This window comes from Convolutriloba macropyga, chromosome 12, assembly GCF_964194025.1.
Source record: "Convolutriloba macropyga chromosome 12, txConMacr16.3, whole genome shotgun sequence".
Classification (NCBI taxonomy): domain Eukaryota; kingdom Metazoa; phylum Xenacoelomorpha; order Acoela; family Convolutidae; genus Convolutriloba; species Convolutriloba macropyga.
The window spans coordinates 26,387,949-26,412,023 of record NC_134479.1 but is presented as its reverse complement, the minus strand read 5'-3'; the positions used below and the strand labels follow the sequence as shown (position 1 = coordinate 26,412,023).

The 24,075-nt window shown below is 36.4% G+C and overlaps 1 protein-coding gene across 1 annotated transcript in view; it reads left to right on the top strand.

Annotated features, from left to right (window-relative positions):
- LOC142351143 (protein unc-50 homolog) overlaps nt 1-24,075 on the top strand; it is a 440,200-nt gene that overhangs the window by 397,915 nt on the left and 18,210 nt on the right. Inside the window, exons 2-5 of the mRNA XM_075403259.1 lie at nt 19,622-19,798; nt 20,906-21,027; nt 21,274-21,339; nt 21,783-21,903. Of these exons, the coding sequence (XP_075259374.1) occupies nt 19,710-19,798; nt 20,906-21,027; nt 21,274-21,339; nt 21,783-21,903 (398 nt within the window). The 5' untranslated portion in view covers nt 19,622-19,709. The remainder of the gene's footprint in view (nt 1-19,621; nt 19,799-20,905; nt 21,028-21,273; nt 21,340-21,782; nt 21,904-24,075) is intronic.

The following is a 24,075-nucleotide window of genomic DNA, read 5'->3' as shown; positions in this document are numbered from 1 at the left end:
CCAGGAGTGACAAGGAAAACATCCCAAAAGGCATTCACAGAATCAGAGAAACTCAGGATGGGTTCCAAGAAATGACAACATCATCTAACAAAAAGTTTTTCTTGGTCGGAAAACAACTGAATTCACTGAATTCAGTGACAAAACGCCTAACAGAACTTCAAAAACTCAACTCACAAAAAATTGAGGCAGAGTTCGATAGCATAAAAAAGAGATGAAGTGTCTAACAAGTTGCGTTCGACGCCTACAACTGCGAGAGAAGGAAAACCTACAGTTCAGTGAAATTCTTGCCTGGTTACTGATGCTACAAACAGAAATAAATAACTTCAGGACAGCAACTTACACATTCCGCTCAACTTTGTTGACAGCGTTTATGACAAAGACTAATGAGTTTCTTCTTATCTCGCTTGTCTCACGTGACCACCTAGAGAAATTCCTTGTCTCTGTTGAACGATCATTGGGAAACGACGACCAAATTTTGAGCTTGGCAATACCAATAAACAAAATTCTCACGTACTATGAGTCAAAATTGCTGCGTGAAGTCACAACCAATGATCTGGGACTAGTTTCCAAAATGGCAATACCACTAACATCACGGGAGACCGTTCTCGAAGTTTACGAAGCAATCTTACTGCCTATGCCACAGTCAGAGTCCGACGACAATCTGGCCATGATGTGGCGGACGGAATCGAAATGTATTGGGATCTCAAAAGACAAATCCAAAGTAGCTCTACTTAATGATGAGGATCTAAATCATTGCATTGGATCGAGTGTTTATGTTATCTGTGATCAAGCGTTTCCCATGCTGAAAACAAGGAGCAATTGTCTTGCAACATTATTTGTATATCATGACTCGAACATAGCTTTCAAATACTGCGACGTTGATATTCAGCCTCTACCAGTTCAAGAGAAGGCGATCAATATTGGGTATAGCCGATGGCTAATACTAGCAGCGTCCTCCAACTACCAACTCATTAAAACGGACCACAGCGACTCGAACCCTCTCAACAGTTTTATTTTTCAAGGTTGCAAGGCATGCATTATATCATTGAAATGTGGAGAACAAGTTGAGGGACCAAACGTCTTGATGGGAAGCGACGCAAAATCTTGTGCGGAGATGCCTGCATTGCGAATTGATGTGAAGTTGCCCACAGCTATTGATCACTTATTCAAAGCGTTACCACCCCTGCGCCACTTAGTGAACTACGAGAATTCAAAACCGGCTAAAGAGGAACTCGTCTCAAACTTTGCTTTGGAAGTGATGAAAAATTCCGAAATAACAAAAAGTGATATTGAAGTGGAGCAATTTGCCCAAACTATCATAAAAAACTGCAACAACTTAAGCCAATTTACGAGCAGCAGTTAGCGAGCACGATAAACTGGCAAATGTCAGTGAAAATCGGGATAATCAGTTTTATACTGAACGTTCTCCTGCATACTGCAATATCTTATTGGGCTAAACTTCGAGCAAAAGTACATAGAAAGCATCCCTTCAGAGTTAAGCAAAATGGACGCGAGATTGGATCTCGTCCTGTTGTTGCAGTCAGCGAAAGTGACTATGACTTTCTACGAGCGAACCCAGAGCATCCTCTTATGAGGAAAACTTAGGTTTTTCCAATCGATGGATCAGAGTATTCAGCTGCGCAAGCGTCTGCACCTGACTCGGCCGAACTGGAAAACGCAACTTCGTTCAAACAACTGCGGAAGTATATTCAAAGACTCAAAGATTCCGAAAACGGAAGAAAAAATCAGATTAAAAATAAAAAAGACCAATAGAAACTACAATAAATGCTACGCAAAAACAATTTCTCGAAGAGAAACACCACGAAAATCAAATCATTTGACTTCCCATTCTCCTAGTTTATTGCTAATTGTGTGTTTCAAAGCAAATTTTGCTGTATTTCAATGCAAATTTTGCTGTATTCGGAATGACTACATATAACTACAGCCTCTCATTTTCACCTCAATTCTCATAGAACTATTTCAACCCCCGTTTGAAATTTGGTAGTATTTTGTGCTATTCAAGGTTGAAAGTTTTTAAGTTTTGTTAACTGAAAAAATAATGCTAAAGTGTGAAGAAAATAGCTTGAAAAGTTATAAGTTTAGAAGTGTGAAGTGGTTGAAAAATGATCCAAAATGTAATCTGGCAACGTATATTGAATACACTTGAAATTTTCAATTTAGCGTTGATACCAAAACAGAGCGGAAATTTTAATCTTATTCAATATAAAAGAATTACAAAACAACATCTGATACCGATGATACCAACTTTTTACGTGAGGTGCTCCTTTTCATTTAGAGTGGTAGTGTCATATATTGCATATATGAAAGTATTATACCAGAGGAGAGCCAATCCGTGCAGTGAATAATAGCGACTGTGAAAAATAAGAGCAGTGAAAAATAGTTGAGAATAGGAGACAGTTGAAAAAGGGGATTGAATTAGAAAATGCTTCAACACTCTGCTTTTACCCAAAACGCACCCATAGAAAGGAAGAGAAAATGAATATATTTACCTTTAAAAACAACAGATATGACATTCCGTGAAAAAATTCAACTGTCTAGTTTTGTTGTCGTTCAGTTAGCGGAAATATGTGTTTATCAAATGATAAATTTTTTGTCGGATCAAAGCCTCTTCTATAGCATTCTAAATTCCATGTGTAGATATGATTTTTGTTGTTTGTAGAATTTTTGCAATTGATGACTTGTTTTTTTTCTTTCTGGCTGCTCAAGTAGATTATGGAAACTGCTTTGGTCCGCGAGTGCTCGCGGTTTGTCTGCAAACTTTAACTCCACCTCATTTGTTGTTTGACAATTGGTTGCAAGTTCAGAATCTACATTGAGTTTCTAGCATTGCGCTTTCGTTAAGTTTGTAAAGATGATATCAGAATTTTTTTTCAAAAAGAACTCAAGAGTCCTCTGAGAGCTTTTGGATCCAACATCTAGAATTTTTGTCGAAAGTTGTACTTTTTTCGCTAATTTACCAATTTTAAACTAAGTTTTCGACTTCTGCAAGTGAAGCGTAGGATCAGTTTTCGGCTTGTCCCAAATGGCGTCTGTTCCAGAAGAGGTTGTTTTGTTATTGTGTGATTGCGCCATGTGGTGCGAAAGAATTTTTATGCTGTCCTTCGCAGAGTTAGATCACTTCTGAACTATTACTGTTGGAGGTCACGAGATTAAAGTTGAAGTCAAAATAGAATTTGCTATTCTGATATTATCTTAGCGGAAAAAAAACAGAGACAAGTTAGGTTTTAATTCAACGTCTAAATTTGATAAACGAAAACCTGATTATAATTTTATAATGATTACAGAGTCAGCGTATCAGCAGAACAGACATTTCTCAGTAACGCGGGAGATGAACAAAGAGAAAGGAAGGAAAGAATTGTGAATAAGTGTATGAAGACCTCTAGGAGTTTTTTTTGAAATAATTTCAATTTAAAATCTATAAAACTTTACTGCGATGATTTCATGCATGACACAGTGCATCAACGTTTAACTTTTTTTCATAAATTCTCAAAAAACAAATTTAAATTGTTTGGCCTGTAATTTTTTTTGGAAGCGTCTATTTGACCCATATATCTCTTGACTTCACCTTTTCTCATTTGAAAGCCAGTTATCTTTTGTTGAAAAACGCCTTATGGTCTTCAAGTAATTTAACTAATTTCTGATCATACCACTAATTTTTGAAGATATTCGATAGATCATAAAACTCCTAATTGTTCGAATTGGTTTAAAAGAAAGGGATTTTCTAAAACGTTCAAAATTCCAGAAGCAACAGCCATTGGTTTCCAGTCATCTTTAGTAAGCGGTTCTAATCAGGCGCGTGATGCAGAACGTGACGCTTCACACTTAACTCGTGTTCCAAGGTTCAGGATTTAGTGAAAATTTTTGTTAGCGTTTGCTAGCGGGTTCATAATTCCTAGTGTTCGTCAAAGTTTTCAGTTCAGTTATGTTTTCAGATTTCTCTAACAGAGAACAAAATGGATAAGAGAATTGCATTAATTTGATATAAACTGATTGATATGATAACTGAACCTAGAATTTAAAAAATTTATGGGGAACTAAACCAGTTTTTTTGAGATTCAATATCGCAGACTTTTTTCGTTCGATGGACAAGATACCAGATTGAGAGGAGTGATGTAGTGGCCAATTAATTCGGTTGTTGGGAAGTTTTTTTGGCCGGTTATATTAAAACATCTCTAGATCTAAACGTTTGAAACAATCAAACACGTACTTTAGAGGTTGTCCTTCAGTTCCTTTGTTTACAATTAAAAGATCATCTATGAAACAAAATGTGTCTTATAATTTGATTAAAGTATATCCCGTTTCTCTTTGAAATTCTGCGGGATTGTATGTGAGGCCGCAAATGCCATTTTAAATCGGTCAGCACCTGTCATTTTGCCAATTATGATATTAAAATTGCAATGTTTAACTGGATCAGTATGTAAATATAATTGACAGTAAGCGTATTTCAGGACAATAATTGAAAACTAGATAGTGATTTGGTAATTTGTTTAGATATCGAATCGCATAGCGTGTCAATTTTCGGCATTTGTATTAGTTTTCTTGAATAGGTTTGTTGAGAAATTTCGATTCGAGTGCTACTGTGGTTGATCTATATCTTTCAATAGTAGCAAAATTTGACAGGTTCTAAAATTGATCTGAACAAATCGATAATATTCCGATATGTTTTTCTTCGATTATTTTTTGTAATTTCGATTTAATTTTTGCATGCAAATGGATTGGAATTTTTCTTCCATTTTGTTTTTTTGGTTGGAGGTCTTTTAATGAAAATTAGAGCCAGCTAAATGTGCACAGAGCATCCCATTAGAGTTATGAGCTAAAGATTGGAATAAAATTGGCTTCTGCGTAGTTCCGACCATTACTCGATACTGATGCTTGTATTTTTAATTTGAAATTTATCCGTTCGATTGAGAAGGTTCATAGTTGGGGCTACCTAGCTTTTTCGACAACTCTACCGGTTGCAACACTTCAAGTCTTTCGTCGCGAGTGATTCGATGTGTAAACTATATGTACCACTGGACTACACCCGAAATGTTTTTGAAATGTCAGTAGCATATTTAGGGGCTCAATTTTTTGTTGATTTCTATAATTAATGCCACCATATCGGTTTGTCTGCACACATTAACAGCACCTCATTTGTTGTTTGACAATTTGTTTGCCAGTTCAGATTCTACATTGAGTTTTTAGCATTGAGCTTTCGTTCCGATTGTTCAGATGATCTCATGATTTTTTTCTTAAAGGCTTCAAGAGGCCTCTGAGCGTTTTTGGTTCCAACATCTAGAATTTTCTGTCGAATGACGGACTTTTTTTTCTAATTTACCAAATTTAAACTGAGTTCTCTACTTCTGCAAGTGAAGCGGAGGATCAGTTTTCGGCTTGTCCCAAATGGTGTCTGTTCCAGGAGGGTTAGTTTTGTTTTTGTCTGATTGCGCCATGTGATGCGGACTAATTTTGATGCTGTCTTTCTCAGAGCGAAATCACTTCTGAGTTAATACTGTTTGAGATGAACAGGTAAAAGCTGAATTCAAAATAGAAATTTCTATTCTGATATTATCTTAGCGGAAAAAAACGAACCCAAATTAGGTTTTATTTCAACGTCTAAATTTGATCAAAGAAAACCTGATTATAATTTTATAATGATTACAGAGTCAGCGTATCAGCAGAACAGACATTTCTCAGTAACGCGGGAGATGAACAAAGAGAGAGGAAAGAAAGAAGTGTGAAAAAGTCTATCAAGACCTTTAGGAGATTTTTTCGAAAAAATTTCAATTTAACATCTATAGAGTTTTATTGCGATGATTTCAAGCATGACACAGTATATCAGCTTTTTTTCTTCATAAATTTGCAAAAAAGATTTTAAACTTTTTGGCCTGTTTAATTTTTTGGAAGCGTCGATTTGCCCCATATATCGCTTGACTTCACCTTTTCTCATTTAAAAGCCAGTTGTCTTTTATAAATTGCGGCGTGTTGATTGTCCGGCCGAGTTTTAGTTCAAGTGCTAGAGTACCAAAACATTTAGAATCATTTTGCAAACGGTAAGGTGTTTTCCTTGACACATTTCAGACTCAACACATTAGGATTTTATGTTAAGATCGGAATTTGAGACAACTAGGCAAATCCTAACAAATTCTGAAGCCAAATTTTTAAGGAATGAAAACTTTATTCCTTCTTCACTCCAACTTTCTATTTGTTTAATTTTTCACAAAACTTATGATATAGGCAACCTTTCGTCAAAAGATTTGCAAATGGCTGCAACTGCTGAAATTGAAGTCTAGCAAAATTCTCTCTTTTATATATAATTGTTTTTTATCAAAATTCCATCCGGTAGCAACACGGGTCAGAAGAAACGCAAGATAAGTGGTGATTAAGGAACACTTTGATAGAAAAGCTTTTGATGCTGTAAAATTGCGTAAACAAAGCCGTGAATAATGTGAATAAAGAAATTATCGCCTGGTAGTGGTGAAATTACATAATTTTACCACTGATATCAGCGGTGAAGTTACATAAATTAACCGCTTAAAAAAGTGTGGTGCTGAAGTGATTCCACAGTTCTAAGAGTTAGATGCGATTGTGTGGGAAACCATTTTTATTCAAAGTTTTTCGATAATTGATCCGGTGAGCAGGAGTTTGATTTCTAATTTGATTGTAAATTTTTTTGGTTTCGAAATGAATTTCTTATCGAAGCTACGGATTAATTTTTGTCGGATTTTGTGTTAATTTTTAATTCCAAGCTCTATTTTATTGACATTCCGAGGGTTTTTCTGGGTTCTATGGTCTCCTTAAGAAATTTTTTTTGAAAATCCGGATGGATCAAGTTTCCAAAGAATACGTCTCTGATAGGCCTTTCCTCTCTTTGTTTTCGAGGCCGCAGTTTTCGGTTAACTCTATTAGTTTTCCATGACAAAAGTTCAACCGTCTGGCTTTGCCGTCGATCAGTTACCGAAAAAATGTGTCTATCAAATGATAAAATTTTGGTCGGATAAAAGCCTCTTCTATAACATTTTAAATTCCATATGTAGAAATGTCTTTTGTTGTTTGTGAATTTTTGCAGGTGACGAATTGTCTTCTTTTTTTCTCGCTGCTCAAGTAGATTAAGGAAACTGTTTTGGTCCGCGAGTGCTCGCGGTTTGCCTGCAAACATTAACTCCACCTCATTTGTTGCTTGACAATTGGTTGCGAGTTCAGATTCTACATTGAAAACTAGCATTTCGCTCTCGTTCCGATTTTACAGAGGATCTAAAGATTTTTTTCCATAAAGGGCTCAATAGGCCTCTGAGCGTTTTTGGATCCAACGTCGAGAGTTTTTTTTCGAAAGTTGTACTTTTTTCGGTAATTTACCAAATCTAAACTAAGTTCTCTACTTCTGCAATTGAAGCGGAGGTTCAGTTATCGGCTTGTCCCAAATGGCGTCTGTTCCAGGAGTGGTTGTTTTGTTATTGTGTGATTGCGCCATGTGATGCGAAAAAATTTTTAAGCTGTCCTTCGCAGAGTTAAATCACTTCTGAGTTTTTACTGTTGGAGGTCACGAGATGAAAGTTGAATTGAAATCAGAAATTGCTGTTCTGATTTTAAGGGGAAAAAACGAAGACAAATTAGGTTTTAATACAACATCTAAATTTGATCAAAGAAAATTTGATTATAATTTTAAAATGGTTACAGAGTCAGCTTGTCAGCGGAACAGACATGTTTTAGTAATGCGGGAGATGAACAAAGAGAAAGGAAAGAAAGAAGTGTGAATAAGTCTATCAAGACAGTAGGAGTTTTTTTGAAATAATTTCAGTATAACGTCTATAAAACTTTACTACAATATAAAACTTTTCATGCTTGACACAAAGCATCAACGTTTAAGGTTTTTTCTTCATAAATTCTCAAAAAAATTAAACTTTTTGGCCTGTATTATTTTTTTGGAAGCGTCTTTTTGTCCCATATATCGCTTGACTTCACCTTTTCTCATTTAAAAGCCAGTTGTCTTTTATAAATTGCGGCGTGTTGATTGTCCGGCCGAGTTTTAGTTCGAGTGCTAGAGTACCAAAACATTTGGAACCATTTTTCAAACGGTATGGTGTTTTCCTTAACACTTTTCAAACTCAACACATTAGGATTTTATGTTAAGATCGGAATTTGAGACAACTAGGCAAATCCTAACAAATTCTGAAGCAAAATTTTTAAAGAATGAAAACTTTATTCCTTCTTCACTCCAACTTTCTATTTGTTTCATTATTCACAAAACTTTTGATATAGGCTACCTTTCGTCAAAAGATTTGCAAGTGGCTGCAATTGCTGAAATTGAAGTCTAGGAAATTCTTTCTTCTATATATAATTTATTTTTCTCAAAATTCCATCCGGTAGCAACACGGGTCAGAAAAAATGCTAGATAATTGGTGAATAAGGAACCCTTTGAAAAATAAGCGTTGAGTGCTGTGAAATTGCATAAATCAAGCAGTGAATAATCTGAATAAAGAAATTATCGACTGGTAGCGGTGAAATTACATAATTTTTCTACTGATTTCAGCGGTGAAGTTACATAAATTCACCGCTTAAAAAAGTGTGCTACTCAAGTGATTCCACACTTCTAACAGTTAGATGCGAATGTGTGGAAAGCCGCATCATTCACATTTTTTCGATAACTGATCCGTTGAGCAGGAAATTATTTCGAATTGGATTGTAAATTCTGTTGGTTTCGAAATGAATTCCTTATCGAAGCTACGGATTAATTTTTGTCGGATTTTGTGTTAATTTTTAATTCCAAGCTCTATTTTATTGACATTCCGAGGGTTTTTCTGGGTTCTATGGTCTCCTAAAGGAATTCTTTTTGAATATCCGGATGGATCAGGTTTGTAAAGAATACGTCTCTGATAGGCGTTCCCTCTTTGTTTTCCAGGTCTCCGTTTTCGGTTAACTCCCTTAGCTTTCCACGAATAAGTTCAACTGTCTAGTTTTGTCGTCGTTTAGTTATCGGAAACATGTGTCTATCAAATGCTACAAAATTTCTTATTCCATATATAGATATGTCTTTTGTTGTTTGTGAATTTTTTGCAGATGACGACTTGTCTTCTTTCTTTCTCGCTGTTCAATTAGATTAAGGAAACTGTCTTCGTCCGCGAGTGCTCTCGGTTTGTCTGCAAACATCAACTCCACCTCATTTGTTTTTTGACAATTGGTTGCGAGTTCAGATTCTACATTGAGTTTCTGGCATTGTTTTCTCGTTTGGATTGTGCAGATGATTTCGGGTTTTTTTTCTTTATTGATTGTCTCAAGTGGTCATTGAGCTTTCTCGGATCCAATATCTAGAGTTTTCTGTCGAGAATTGTACTTTCTTTTGCTAGCAACCTTGAATTGAGTTCTCTACTTATGCAGGCGAAGCGGCAGATCTGTTTTCGGATTGTCCCAAAAAGCGTCTATTCCAGGAGGAGTTCTTTTGTTATTGGCTGATGGCGCCATTTGCGAAGGAATTTTTATGCCTTGCATCGCGGTGCAAAATCACTTTTTCATTAATACTAGTGGAGGCCACGAGTTGCACTTAAAATAGAATTTGCAAACCTGATATTTTCTTAGGGGAAAACGCTAGGCCAAGTAAGTTGTTAACTCATGATTTGAAAACATTACTGCAATGATTTCCTGCTTGGTACAGCGCTTCAAAGTTGAAGTTTATTTTTTTCTCTTAAATTTTGCAAGATAAATTATATTTAAATCTTTTGGCCTGTATTATTTTTTGGAAGCGTTTATTTGTCCCATTTTTTGCTTGAGTTCACCTTTTCTCATTTAACAGACAGCTGTTTTAATGTAAATGGTGGCAGTGTTGATTGTCCAGCCGAAATCTAGTTCGAGTGCTAGGGTACCAGAAAAATTGGGATCAACTTTTATACGACGAGCTGTCCTTCTTGAAATTTTTCAGACTCACGACACTAGGTTTTTATGTTTTGCTCAGAAATTGAGAAAATTAGCAGAAATTTAAAAAGATGGAAAATTTATTTAATCTGCAATCCAATTTCCTATTTCTATAATCCTTCACAAAACCGTTGACATAGGCTACAATTCTTCAAATGGTTTTCAAATGGCTGCGGAAATTAAAGTCTAAGGAATATTTGTCTTCTCTATATAATTAGTTTTTCTCGAAATTCCATCTGATAACAAGCCGGGTTGAGGGTCATCGCCATTCCAAACAAAAATATGCAAGGTGAGGGGTGAATGCGAGAAACATTGTAAGAGAAACGGTGAATAATGTGAAATTACATAAATCAGGCGGTGAATGCGGTCAGAAAATTTTTATGGCCTGCTAGCGGCGAAATAACATAAATTGACCACCTAAAGTCAGCGCATCAAAAAATGTCCAACTGTATGAGATAAGCGGTTAATGCGGTGAAATTAATTGATTCACCTTTTAACTTACTGGTGAAGTTACATAAATTCACCTCTTAGAAAAAAGTGTCAAAAAGATGTAAGATTAGGTTGTTTTTTCGGGGATAAAAGGATGTAAGGTAAAGAGGGACTATGGGGATTAAGGGAGGAACTGTTAGATTTCATTGCCACCAAAAAATACCCCGTAATCTTACATATCTTTGCAAATTCCACGAGTCTTTCAAAAAAATGCCACATTTCACCGTCAAAATATATAAAAACGCAAATCTTACAAGAATTCAACGGGCTTTTGCTACAGAATGTAGAGTGGATTTGATTTAAATTCAAAACAAATATCCTAGAAGTTAGGAAGAGGTGGCGCAGTGGAAGAAAAAGTGAATGACATGCAGGAGGTGAGAAGCGCAAACCCTTGTAAGATCTGCAATGTGGTGTAGCGGTGAAATGTGGTGAAGTTTTGTAAGTTAACTTCTTACTCTAGCGGTGAGATTACATGATTTCTCCACCTGTCATAGCAAAATTATGTGCCAAATTGGCGGTGAAAAACAACAATTTTTTCGCCACTTATCTAACTTATTTTTCCAATTTTTCCTCGTCCCAGGAAGACAATTTTATGTCGGCGATGTGCAAGTAAAAGAAAAAAAAAATCAGGATACAGGAGTTACTAATTTTGTTCTTGCCACTGCGCTATGGAAAATTTATTCTGTAAATACCATGAAAGAGCGACAATCAATAATAGCACATATTTTGAAAATTAGTAGACAAAAAATTGTATAAAAGAAATTGTATCTGCTTTTATTTCAGAAAAACGGCTCTTCCGTAACTAATTATTGCATTATCAAAAAATTTTTATCTCATGATTTTCTCTGATTTTCTTGTTTCACTAATTTGAGGGAAGAAATGTAGTGCAATGGATCATATGTCAACTCGGCTCGAAGGTATTTTCAAAATTGGCTCCCTCTCTCTCTCTCTCTATCTGTCTGTCTATCTATCTAATTTTCTATCAATCTATTTCTCTCTCTATTCTTCTGTAATAGCGACGCAGACTGACGCCTTACTATGAAGACTTAATTAAAAATTGAAATTGGGAAATAACAAATTAAAGCCTATTTCACTTGATCTCATTTCACGTTAATTTCTGTTTCGATGAAATAATTTTTTTTCCTGAAATACTGCTTAATTTTTCAAAAGTGCACATTAGAACTCATTGTAATGAAACTCAAAATAAAGAAATGAAAAAATAATAACTTCTACGAATTGCAATCTCTTCAGCACTTTCGGTTTTTGCCAACATTTCCGAGTAACGGACGATTTGGTCTTTCTGAAATCATAATACATCAATGTGAAAACCAACTTCGGTACCGAATTCTTGAAAACTTCAAAACGAAATTTTAAAAGTTTTTGTTCTTTTAATTCAAATTGTTCCTTCCTGTCAGAAATCTGAATCAAGTTGTTTCTACTCAGCCAACTTTTTTAATTAGCAAATTTAGCATTTTAATTAGCATATTAGCATTTTAATATTTTAATTACCATTTTACTTAGCATAGTTGAACATACCAGTCCATCTCTATGGTTCCAAACATGAGAAGTTTCTTTTTTTCCTATAACAATATAGTATTAAACTTTGAGTACAGCCCGGACTTGCGTCTCTTTCCTTTTTAGTAGTTGTAGTATTAGTAGTAGTAGAAGTAGTAGTAGAAGTAGTAGTAGTAGTAGTAGTAGTAGTAGTAGTAGTAGTAGTAGTAGTAGTAGTAGTAGTAGTAGTAGTAGTAGTAGTAGTAGTAGTAGTAGTAGTAGTAGTAGTAGTAGTAGTAGTAGTAGTAGTAGTAGTAGTAGTAGTAGTAGTAGTAGTAGTAGTAGTAGTAGTAGTAGTAGTAGTAGTAGTAGTAGTAGTAGTAGTAGTAGTAGTAGTAGTAGTAGTAGTAGTAGTAGTAGTAGTAGTAGTAGTAGTAGTAGTAGTAGTAGTAGTAGTAGTAGGAGTAGTAATAATAGCAGTAGTAGTGGTAGTATTAGCAATAATAGTAAGCACAATTTGGGGTGACATCACGGGTTTTCACCCGTTTTACAGTTCAATTTAGTTTAAAGTTATTCAGCATGCTACAGTGTACAATGTACAGTTGCACATATGCAAATTACTATTCAGCTACATTTATATATTCTGTTGTTGATTTTTTTCTCAAAGAAGTTCCAGTATGGGTTCTTTAATGTATGTTTTTGGTTCTCTCAAAAGGTAGTGACAATATAATACCCTTTTTTGATCTACAGAACTACAAAAAGTTTATGCATTTCAACGTTAAATCTTACTGGTAGAAAACCTTAGTGACTTCGAGTGTTCTAGGTAATGTAGATTTTAGCCAAAAACCATTTTGTTGAACGTAGTTGTAGGTTATTCAACCCATGAAGATTCAGTTTGTTAGGTTTTAGAGGCATGGACTGCTGTTGAATATACATAACCTGCGTATGCAATCAGTTTTACTTAAAAATCACAGAGTGATGTAAGATTTTTTTAGTTTGATGTAAAACAACCAGTGGAAATCAATTTTGATTTCCTCTGTTGCTTGATTCTTGCCATTTTGGCTTGGGAAAATTGCTTTAAAATCATCTGCATAACCGTAACTATCAATGTTTGTCTATGCTTATGTTAGGTCAATAATGAAGAGCAGAATTAGTAAGGGTTTAACTATCGAACCTTGGTGAACTACACTTTTAACATTTATGAGGGACGATTGTAATTTTTGCCAAATAAAAATGATTTTAAATTCCAATAAATCTAAATTTATAGTATTTTATTTTTATTTGCAAACTACCTAAATCTCTGCGCACACTAAGTTTTAAAACAACAAAGGTGAAACATAAATTAAAATGAATTTTTCTTGACTGCAATTTTTCAAGCTTTATTGGAATGTCATCATTCAGTCCTGAAAAACTTCAGTTTTTGTTTTAACAAACTGACAGAGCCCGGTAATCTTTTTTAATTTTTCAAAATATATAATATGTAACTTTTTTGGTTTGACGCCGTTTGACAAAATATGCAACTGCTTGTATATATTAAACATTTAATCAAATAAAAACATCATTCCGATTAAATTTCTTTCTCGTGTCTCTGTGTTTGCCCAGCCGAGTGATAAATCTTCTTGTTGAATGAACAAATTCGTTTCTCGCTTTTTCTGGAAGTTTTTTGGCATCTTGAAGGACTGGCAGTCATCTATGATGTTCGGGACATATTGGGTAGATATTAAGTGACCAGTTAAAAGACAATTACAAAGCAGACATATGACAAAACGGACCGACAAGTTTCTTTGGGTGTATCTCAAAAATCCCACAAAAATTAATATTTGACGGCGTATTCGAGACTGTCAGAAGTATTTTGTACTACTCGCAGCATGGATTCAGACGAAATTGATCTGTCATCACTCAAATGCTAGTCTTTCTCAACAAGCTAAATAAATAATATGAGGGCAACAAAAATGAACTCTACGTGGTATACTCAGATTTCAAGAAAGCGTCTCTCATAGGCCACTGAAAAAAAAAGAACATGTCTTTGGTTTTTTAGTTAGACTTTCTTAAAACATTCTCAGGTTACTTGACAAACAGAAAGCAGTATGTACAGTCAAGGAAACCTGCTTGGAATCAACTGAGGTAGCAAGTCAAGTGGCTAAAGGATCGCTACGTAGGACTTTAAATTATATCATCTATATTAACAATATTCCGCATCAAGTAGGTTAGTGTGAACCCTCTGGCTACGCTGATGACTATAAGTTGATGCACAACTGATCCAGCAAATTTCCCAGCCGATATTGACAGAAAAGAAAAGTGGAGCAAATCGGGAAAAACGAAATTAAATAAAAACAAATGGTACCTATTAACTATCGAAAAACAAAACAACTATAACCTTAACATGAGCGGCAACCAACTCGAGTCGAAAAAAAGTAGAAGAGATTTAGGCATGGTAATATCCACCAAACTCACCTGGAGATCTAATTGTGATAACCGATTCACAAAAGCCTGGAGAGTGTACTATATTCCTGAAACGAAAGATCTCTACCATAGTAATAAAAAAACAAATTTAAGTGCATTTTCGGGCTATGCACTGGTAGTAAGCTACGCCTCTCGGGTCTTGTATGCAAACAAAATAGAATTGAAGCATCTTGAAAAAGTCCTGCAAAAAGATACAAATTGAATTTGGAGTGATTGGAGCACTAATTATGAGACCTGATTGAAAAACTCAAGATCGTACTTTTTTCAATGTATTCCGAACATCATGGCGTCCTTGTTTCACTCTCTTTGAATTTTGATATTGTTCTACCAATAAGAGTTAGTTCAGGGGAAAATACTTTGGCAAAAACGTGAGAACAAGTTTTTATGGAATTACAAAAAACACGCGCAAAAAAGAGTGGCGCAACTTTTGGGCAAGATCCACCCGTCTGTTAAACATGTGCATTATCAAGCGAAGTAAACAAAACTGGAGGGGACATTTTTTGCACATGATATCAAAAACCATCAGACACTGGAACAATTCTGAACTAGCGTAGCTGTGCACCCCTTCAACATAAGAAGAAGCATAATACAGGGAACAATACACCCCCTGTTCCGAGCCACCGGCAATTGGGAAGCGTTCCATGAAGCATTGACAAAAAATGAAGAATTTTGGGAACGTAATCAAAATCCTAGGCATTGGGTAGTGTATATTATCAAAGATTCAGTTAACCAGCTGCGAATGATAGAAAGGAAAAGACATAACGCGGGTGTAGCCGTAAAGCAGCAGAAAATACTGAGAAACAACAATTTGTGTTACAGTACAGAGGCAACATCTCTAATGAATTTGTAAAAAAGTTGAACAAAAATCTCCCTGCACAGACAATTTTCACCACTCGAAAACTTCAGAGCTGTTTACCTAGCCTTAAGTCCGGCTTTGATAAAGACCACAAATCCCAGGTGGTTTATGAACCCTTTTGTAATGGATGCAAATCCATCTATGTAGGGCAGACATGCCGACATATTACCACAAGGATTGCAGAGACTCACCGATGGGAATACATGCAATTGAGTGCAACGGTGATAAAACAGCTTTCCAGTGGAACATATTAGACCAGTGCGGCAACCAATCTAAGTTAGTGACACTGGAGGCGCTCTATATAAGAACACTGAAACCAGCCATCAACATGCGCGAAGAATACCGAACACGAGAATTGACACTGAAAGCTTAGTTTTGGGAGATGAAATTCCAACCTGAAAGAAAGACATGTTATGAAACAAAAATTACAACTTTACAGTTGAACAAAACCAGAGTAAGTTTAAGGTAATTTATGTAGATTTTTTAATGAAAAACATGTTGATATGCATCTGCTACATCAAATCGAAAATGTATATTTACTCAGATGTAAAATTTTGTAGATATAACTGTAGATATGTAGAAATTCGTTTTAAATTTCCATGAATAAGTGATTTTAGTGATTTTCATTTTATTTTCTGGCTTTTCATTTTGAGCATTTTGTATTGTTTATAACCTGATGAGTTCGAAAACCTTCGTAAGAAAGTTTTAAATTGACTATCCTTTTTTAAACCTTGAAGTAAACAAATTTCAATTAAATAAGATGGACAGAAATTGCTTTATCAAGCAAGAGTTACTCAGATGTAAATTCTTGTTCGTGGACTTTTTTGTGCAATTGGGGACATTTTGCAACGCAATCCACAAAGTCCAAATAGCTGTGACGTGAAGAGCCGAAGCCCGCAATCACACTGATTCAAAGCCTAAACTACTGTTACTGCTACTACTACACTACTACTTGGTGTTACGGGACTGCGGCAGCACTAGCTCGCACTCTTTGCTTTCGGCTGACTTAATAAGCGTTGTAAACGGTCCGTAACCGTTTAGCCCCCCAATCCTTCCCCTTGTTATTTAGTTCAAATTTGCTGAGTTCATACTCATAATCGCTGTAAAAGTCATATCTTTAACTTTGATTTTTCATGACTTTCAAAGCCAAACTTTTTTTACTCATTATCATACATGAGTTTCATCGTGCCACACTTAACTTTGATAGTAAATGCGGGTATAAACCACAACTTTGTAAGCTATTATTTAACAAGCATTCAAATTATTTTTAGATACAAAAAAAACAATTAATAAGCGTTCAAACAACATTTTAAGTGCTAACTAAAAGTGCAGTGACTCATAACACTCATAGTGCAATAATTTTTTTTTGTGAATGTCATCGTGCAACCATAAACAAAGTAACCATTAACCAATGAGAAAAGCCAGAACCATGTCAAGCAAAACCAAAACAAAGTCAACCTCCAAGGCTCAACTCATGCAACTCTTGAAGTTCAAAGTCATTGAGTGGGAAGCAGCACAAGACCTACTTGACGAACAAATGCAACAAACAGAAGCAGCAACAGACCTCCAAGAGCTCGTTGACGAACTTCGACACCAAAAAGCGGAGCTTGATCGCATGTGTAACGAACTCATAGAACAGCAGTTGACACAAGAAGAGTTCGACACTGTAGCTGCAGAGTCTGCACGGAGAAATTGCAAATGGCTGAGAACCAAACAAAAAGTCAGATTGCTTCATGGGTCAAACCATCAAAAGTTCATCTCTTCCGACACCTCCTCGGAAGAGCCCAACAAAATACGCAGCAAGGTGGTTGTTTCAGGAAGCAGACGTAAACAACCAAGCGGAATGAGACGTAAAATGCCAATGCAAAATGCAGGCGAAAACGCTGAGAGCTGGGATCAGGTGTTCAGTTCTGATGACCATGATGGTGTACCGTTCAAAAACAGTCATCGTGATCTTCAAAAAGAAATAACAAGTGTAGAAAAATACAATGCTCAGCAACAGAAACCAAAAGAGAACAGTGCGATACAGGAGCATCGCAGCTTCAGAGAAGGTGCGAAACAGGTTCAGAAATGCCCGATTGTTGATGTGAATGTTCCAAATCAAGGTTTTGCTACCCTCAATATTTCTAGCGATCAACCATCAGACAATGTGTACTGGAATTCCGGTACAGCAACCGGATTTCAACATCAAGCAATGCCTGACAATTTCACTCAAACTTTTGCAGACAATCACTATCCGCGGGATCAGCAGCAGTCACGTCATTTGCTCGGTAGTCAAATGGATCACTCATTCCCAGAGACAAACAAAATGATGAACGCTCCCAACGGAGAGACCAGCCGTCACTTCAATTTCATGCCACAACAGTTTTCTGAGCAACAGATCCAACAACGACCCCACAGTTCTGAATGGACCAACCATCAAGTGATGATGAATGCGTTCAGTCTACCAAAGATTAGTCATGACCATTTCTCAGGCGATCCTTTGATGTGGCATCAATGCTCCAGCTGGCCCAACAGAACATCCAGTGGACGTTCAACCCACCTCTGGCACCGCACTTCGGAGGGGTTTGGGAACGACTTATCCAGTCGGCTAAACGAAGCCTACTTGTTGTCCTCGGAAGCCGCCGACTAAACTTTTCAGTCTTCCATACAGTCGTAGCGGAGGCAGAAGGAATTCTTAATTCACGCCCACTGACGCATGTTGGGAGCACTTTGACTGACGAAGAACCATTAACACCGAATCATTTCCTGATGAGAAGACGCCACTTCTGCCTAAAACCTCTGGCAAACAACAGAACCCGGTTTTCAATTAAAGACTTCAAGGTGTCACAGACCCTTTTGGACCACTATTGGTCTCGTCTTCTCAAAGAATTTGTCCCGGAACTTAACAGACGGACAAAATGGCAGCAGGCCAACGCTGAGCTCAAGGAAGACGATGTTGTTTGGCTCTACAAAGATTTTACACCCCGAGGAATTTGGCCCATTGGTCGGATAGTCAAAGCACATGTGAGTAGAGATGGAGTGGCAAGAACCTTCGACATCAAGACCAGTACTGGCATGATGCAACGTCCCGCAGTGAGATTGGGCAAGGTGTTTAAAACTGACAATGATTCTTCTTCTTCGTTGGCCGCGGAGGGTGAATGAATAATCCTTCAATCATGTCAAATTGATGCATAAAACTCACTTAAGCCGAAACTTTTGAGGCAGTAAATTTGAATTTCTGATGTCAATTATTTTGTTCTTTTCTGATAAATTTATTTGCTAAGTTTTGTTGTTGCTTGCCGGAGTGTAAACGGTCCGTAACCGTTTAGCCCCCCAATCCTTCCCCTTGTTATTTAGTTCAAATTTGCTGAGTTCATATTACTAATCGCTGTAAAAGTCATATCTTTAACGTTGATTTTTCATGACTTTCAATGCCAAACCTTCTTATTCATTATCATACATGAGTTGCATCGTGCCACACTTAACTTTGATAGTAAATGCGGGTATAAACCACACCTTTGTAAGCTAATATTTAACAAGCATACAAGCTTATAGAAGAACATACAGCAAAATAAAATCTTGAAAAACAGTCGTTGTCTCTGAAAGCGGATCAGACTAAAGAAAAGATAACAAATTTTTTCATAAAACTCACTTAAGCGGAAACTTTTGAGGCAGTAAATTTGAATTTCTGATGTCAATTATTTTGTTCTTTTCTGATAAATTTATTTGCTAAGTTTTGTTGTTGATTGCCGGAGTGTAAACGGTCCGTAACCGTTTAGCCCCCCAATCCTTCCCCTTGTTATTTAGTTCAAATTTGCTGAGTTCATATTCATAATCGCTGTAAAAGTCATATCTTTAACTTTGATTTTTCATGACTTTCAATGCCAAACCTTTTTACTCATTATCATACATGAGTTTCATCGTGCCACACTTAACTTTGATAGTAAATGCGGGTATAAACCACAACTTTGTAAGCTATTATTTAACAAGCATACAAGCTTATAGAATAACATACAGCAAAATAAACTCTTGAAAACCAGTCGTCTCTGAAAGCGGATCAGACTAAAGAAAAGATAACAAGCGTCAAAATGTCGTTTAGTTGAAGAAACATGGGGAGTGGTAGAATATTCGAAAGACGCAACTGGTTTACGTAGCTTGTTTCCTGGAACACATTTCTCCACTTCTGGAGTTTTTCAACGACCAGAATTTTACGTTTAGACAACGCTACGCACGGAAAACCATAGACAGTACGGTGGTTGCCGGCTTGAAGTTCTTGATTATTAGTTGTTAGTAACTTGAAATCATCGGCAAAGCCATAACTTTCGACAGTAATGTATCCGACGAAAGTAGGCTTGGTTTTCCGACGTTTTAATTGCATGGAGTAGAGAAAATGCTTGTTTTTGTGTCATTCTTAAACTCTAACGTTTCAGATAAATTACTGATGTCAACTAACAGGAATCACACTTGTATTTATTGACGTTTTATTTAATGCCACATTAAATTCTGCTGAGTAGTCAAAATGTTCAGTACCGCCTCGCTCTGTCCCGAGGGAGGTTTGCCTTCCCCGTTTTATTCTTCATCCTATAAAAGAAGTGCAGCTGAAAAGAGGCAAGTTAATAGAATATCTGTGTCAGTTCTTTTGATGCTTGATTTTCCCCGTTTCTTGTTTGTAAAAATTTTTAAGCAGTGAAGACAAATTTTTTTCTAGTTTTACTGAACAAAATAACTTCATCAATTGCCCATAACTTCAAGGGATAAAGTGGCCAAATGTTTCACAAATCTATCGGTACATATTTATATCGCCCTGGTTCATAATCTGAAGTGACATTTGCTACAGTCGGAAAAATTATCTTTAATAATTTACAGAACCACTGCTAATAGAAGCGCTAGGGACCTGATTTCATTTTTAGGGATCTTTTCTGTTTTTGCCCCCCCCCCCCCCCCCCCACGTCCATTTGCACCCCCCACTTACGCATGTTATAGCATATTGTTTGGATTTTATACAATTACATACAATTACGCACAAACGGCATTTACAATTTAATTATGCAGCGAAGTTTTGAAATTAAGACGTATACGGTAATTGAACTTTGCTTATAATGTAAGCAGACAAAGAATAATGCGTCATTTTACTATTTTTGCGCTTATATTCCATAGGATTGGCTTTATGACACTAATTTTTTTGATAACCGGAAACAAAAATCCATCCAATCTTGTGCTGGTGCCGGCATGTTATTGTATATACAACAATAAAGGGCCGTGTACACCATCCGGCATCGATGGATGTAGGTCGAAAAATAGGGCATGATGAGTAGCACTTAGTAGCCGGATGCTGCACTCCAAGCTGTTCCCCTCCAGACAGTGTAAAGACGGCGCAGTCACAAAAATAAATAACAAGTGGAGAGGAAAGCACCTATATATATATATATATATAGCACACATAGGGAACTAGAAAGGAAGGATTAAAATAAAAATGGAACATCAAGGAATAAGCATTTTTTTGATAACCGGAAACAAAAATCCATCCAATCTTGTGCTGGTGCCGGCATGTTATTGTGCCTAAATTGAAGGATCTTTAAGGAAAAAAAAGTACATATTTGGGGGGTGCAAACAGCCTGGTTATATAGGACTGGGGGGGGGGGGGCAAAAACAGAAAAGATCCATTTTTAGTATCACTGATTTTTCTATCTGTATTTTAAATAGAATTTGGTTTAGATACAAATTCCTGCGGCGGCTCATCAAATTTAAACAGATGGATTTCGAGTTTGCAATGTGGCAGTTTGTTTACTTATTCATATCACCGCAGAAAGTGTACAGGAACTTTCAATATAGATACAGTAAGTCAATTACTTCCCCAATCACATGCCCTCCTTAGGTATTTTAAATATCCTTAATATAAGTTTCCATAACTTTTGAAAATCGATAGAACAGTTGAAATTGTTTGAAGCAGAACGTTATAAACGTTCCATGTGTTTCCTCAAATGTAAATTATCTTTATGACGGAGATTTTATCGTCCCATTATGAATTCATTTTTCAAGGATGAATTTCAATTGAACCCCAAGAACTCTTTCATTCATTTCAGGTACAAAGAACCAGTATGCCCGTGATGATCCCGCCTTTTTAGTGCTGCTCTCCATTTGTCTGACAGGTTGGCAATGAAAGAATTGCGTCATTCTTCAAAGTTTTTTAAATCGAATTGACGTTTAAATTAATATTAAGTTAACTGACTTGTTAACCGACTAACCAAATTTTTATGGCATTGAATCCAGGCCGATTGGGTGAGTGAAAACAATCGATAAGAATGGTCGGAAAACAGTACTCCAATTTGCTTGATTACCAATCAGCGTGATTTTTTAACGCGTCAATATAGCAGTGCAAGTAGCGAAATTGAATGTTAATGCGATATTACATCAACTGCCAATTAATACTACCAATCATTGAACAATTGAAGTGATCCATTGACTTGCTCGCCATACTCCATTTTACGGATATTAAAATCACACACGTCTGAAAATTGATTTTAACGTAGATTTTTATTTACTTGAAGGTTGCCACTTTAAACCCATTTTAGGTTATACTTGTTTTTTTTAGTATCATCTGTGGTGTTCTCTCTCGTGCTCAGATTGGGCTTTCTGGGTTTCATCAAATTCTTTCTGTGGACTGTATTCATTGACACCATTGGAGTGGGCATGTTAATTGCCACGTCGCTATGGTGAGGACAAAATTTCAAACCTAGTCTGGGCGTCTTGTTACAGCTTCATTTGCACAACTTTCTATTAATATAATTATTTAACAGAAAAGAATAGTATACGCCTGATATGGATCAGTCTGGTAAAGTCTCAACAAATAGACGTACCAAAATACAGGTTTTTCGACGAATCTGAGGGGCTGAGAAATTTAAAACTCAGTAAAAATATTCGTTCAATCAACCTAAATTTGACGGCCTAATTTTAGGTTATATGTTTTACCGCATCTGGCCATGCCTCAGTGGCCCGTGGGACTTGATATGAATCTATCTCAACCGAACGTGAGATCAGTTTCCCCTCAGAAAGTACATATTTTTTATCTCTTTCGGCTTATCTCGATTTCTGGGTATTTTTATTTTTATGTTCATTTTTTATTTTAAAACATGGAAAATTTGTTGACCGCAATCAAGTAATCAGAAAATAGTATTAGCATATTCTCTATTCTGATAGGTCAGCAATAAAATTTCTGTATTTTGATACGCCCGTCATTTTCACTAGCGCCGAAAAAACTAGAAAAATTGTAATATCTCGATGCAATTGTAACTTTTTCGCAGATGCTCTGGAATGATGAAATTTTGGTGTACGCATCAGAGAAAAAGGAACCATATTTTGAAGCGATGAACGCATTAAAATAAAATTCAGAGCCTAATTTTATCAATATTTCAATTACAATTATTTTAAGCAGAATTTAAAAAGCTTTGATATGTAACATCCTGATCTCCCAGTATTTGATTTTAAAATGGCCTTAATTAGCCTAATTGTTGTGGTAAACTTATTAAATAGTCTCCACGTGCACCAGGGAGGCTACTTAATTCTGTTTCAGCTCTTGATTGTAATTATTTACTGTTGTATCAGAGGCCGTACTTTGTTTGGGTAGCCCCAGTTACCGGGGATTTCAGATTCCGGCGGAATAAACTTGTATGCTTCACATTCGACCATTGCAACCGGTGTAATATTTAACGAACACTGAAGCCCTGACTTCAGAGATCAAAGTTTTGGCGCAAGGATTGTTCGCAATCATTTGAGTTTTGGTTACATTAGGTTGTTTTCTCAGTCAAATTTTGGCGCGAGGATTCTCCGCTTTTGTTCGACTAATTTGTTTGTCTTATAGCTATTTATTTAGATAAAAGGATTTAGATTATTCGTTTAATTAAGACTTATTCAGCGCTTACTGCAGTCTTCGGACTGTATTTATTTGTCCCAAGCAATGACGGCGTTGTCCCCGCCGCCTCCTCCATCCGATCCGCCATGCACTGTGTGCATTGGTTTATGTACAGAGCAAGAACGCGTTATCTGCGTTTGATGTAAATCTAAATGTGTTCATGGATCGTGCCTTGGAATTGCTCAGACAACAAGTTGCATTGGAATGATTTTTTGGTCTTGTCCGAGTTGTATGCCAACTTTTACAACAGAGCTATCAGCCCTTGATTGATAATCTCCTCTTGAAGTTATATTAGAGAAAGTTGACTCGCTGATTTCTGAAATTCAATCACTGAAGCTAGAGATAAATTCTCTGAAGAAACCGGATTACCCGTATCTTAGAGCTGCTTTCATAAATCGGACTGACAGTACTGCTAGCGATCGTAGTTCAAAGAAACGAAAAGCTCAAGGCAATGAAAATGTGCTGGCCGGCAATGAGTCTCAAGACAGAAAACCAAAAGTTTTCAAGACGGGCACAAATATCAATCATCAGACGACGGTCAGTGCAATTAAAAGACCACCGAAAAGACGGCATCTCTACATTGGTCGTTTAAGCAACTCTGTCTCTACGGATGATATAAGAGAATATTGCAAGAACAAAGGAGTTGCTCTACTGTATCCGTGAAATATCTAGGGGAAATTCTCTTCTGAAATCCTTCCACTGTGTATTCAAATTCGATAATGATCAAGTTGAATCTCACAATTTCTGGCCCGAAAATGTTTCATTTTCACGATTTTATTTAAATCAGAAGGCGAGGGAATGGCTGGCCTCGTTTGATACATGACCATCAAATTTCAAAACTGTCGATGACCGTGTGAAAATATGTTTACATAACGCAAGATCGGTTCACAACAAGAACTCGCAAATAAGTACACTTATTGAAGCTAATGATTTCAACCTCATAATTTTGAGTTTGCATTGGTTTATGTACAGAGCA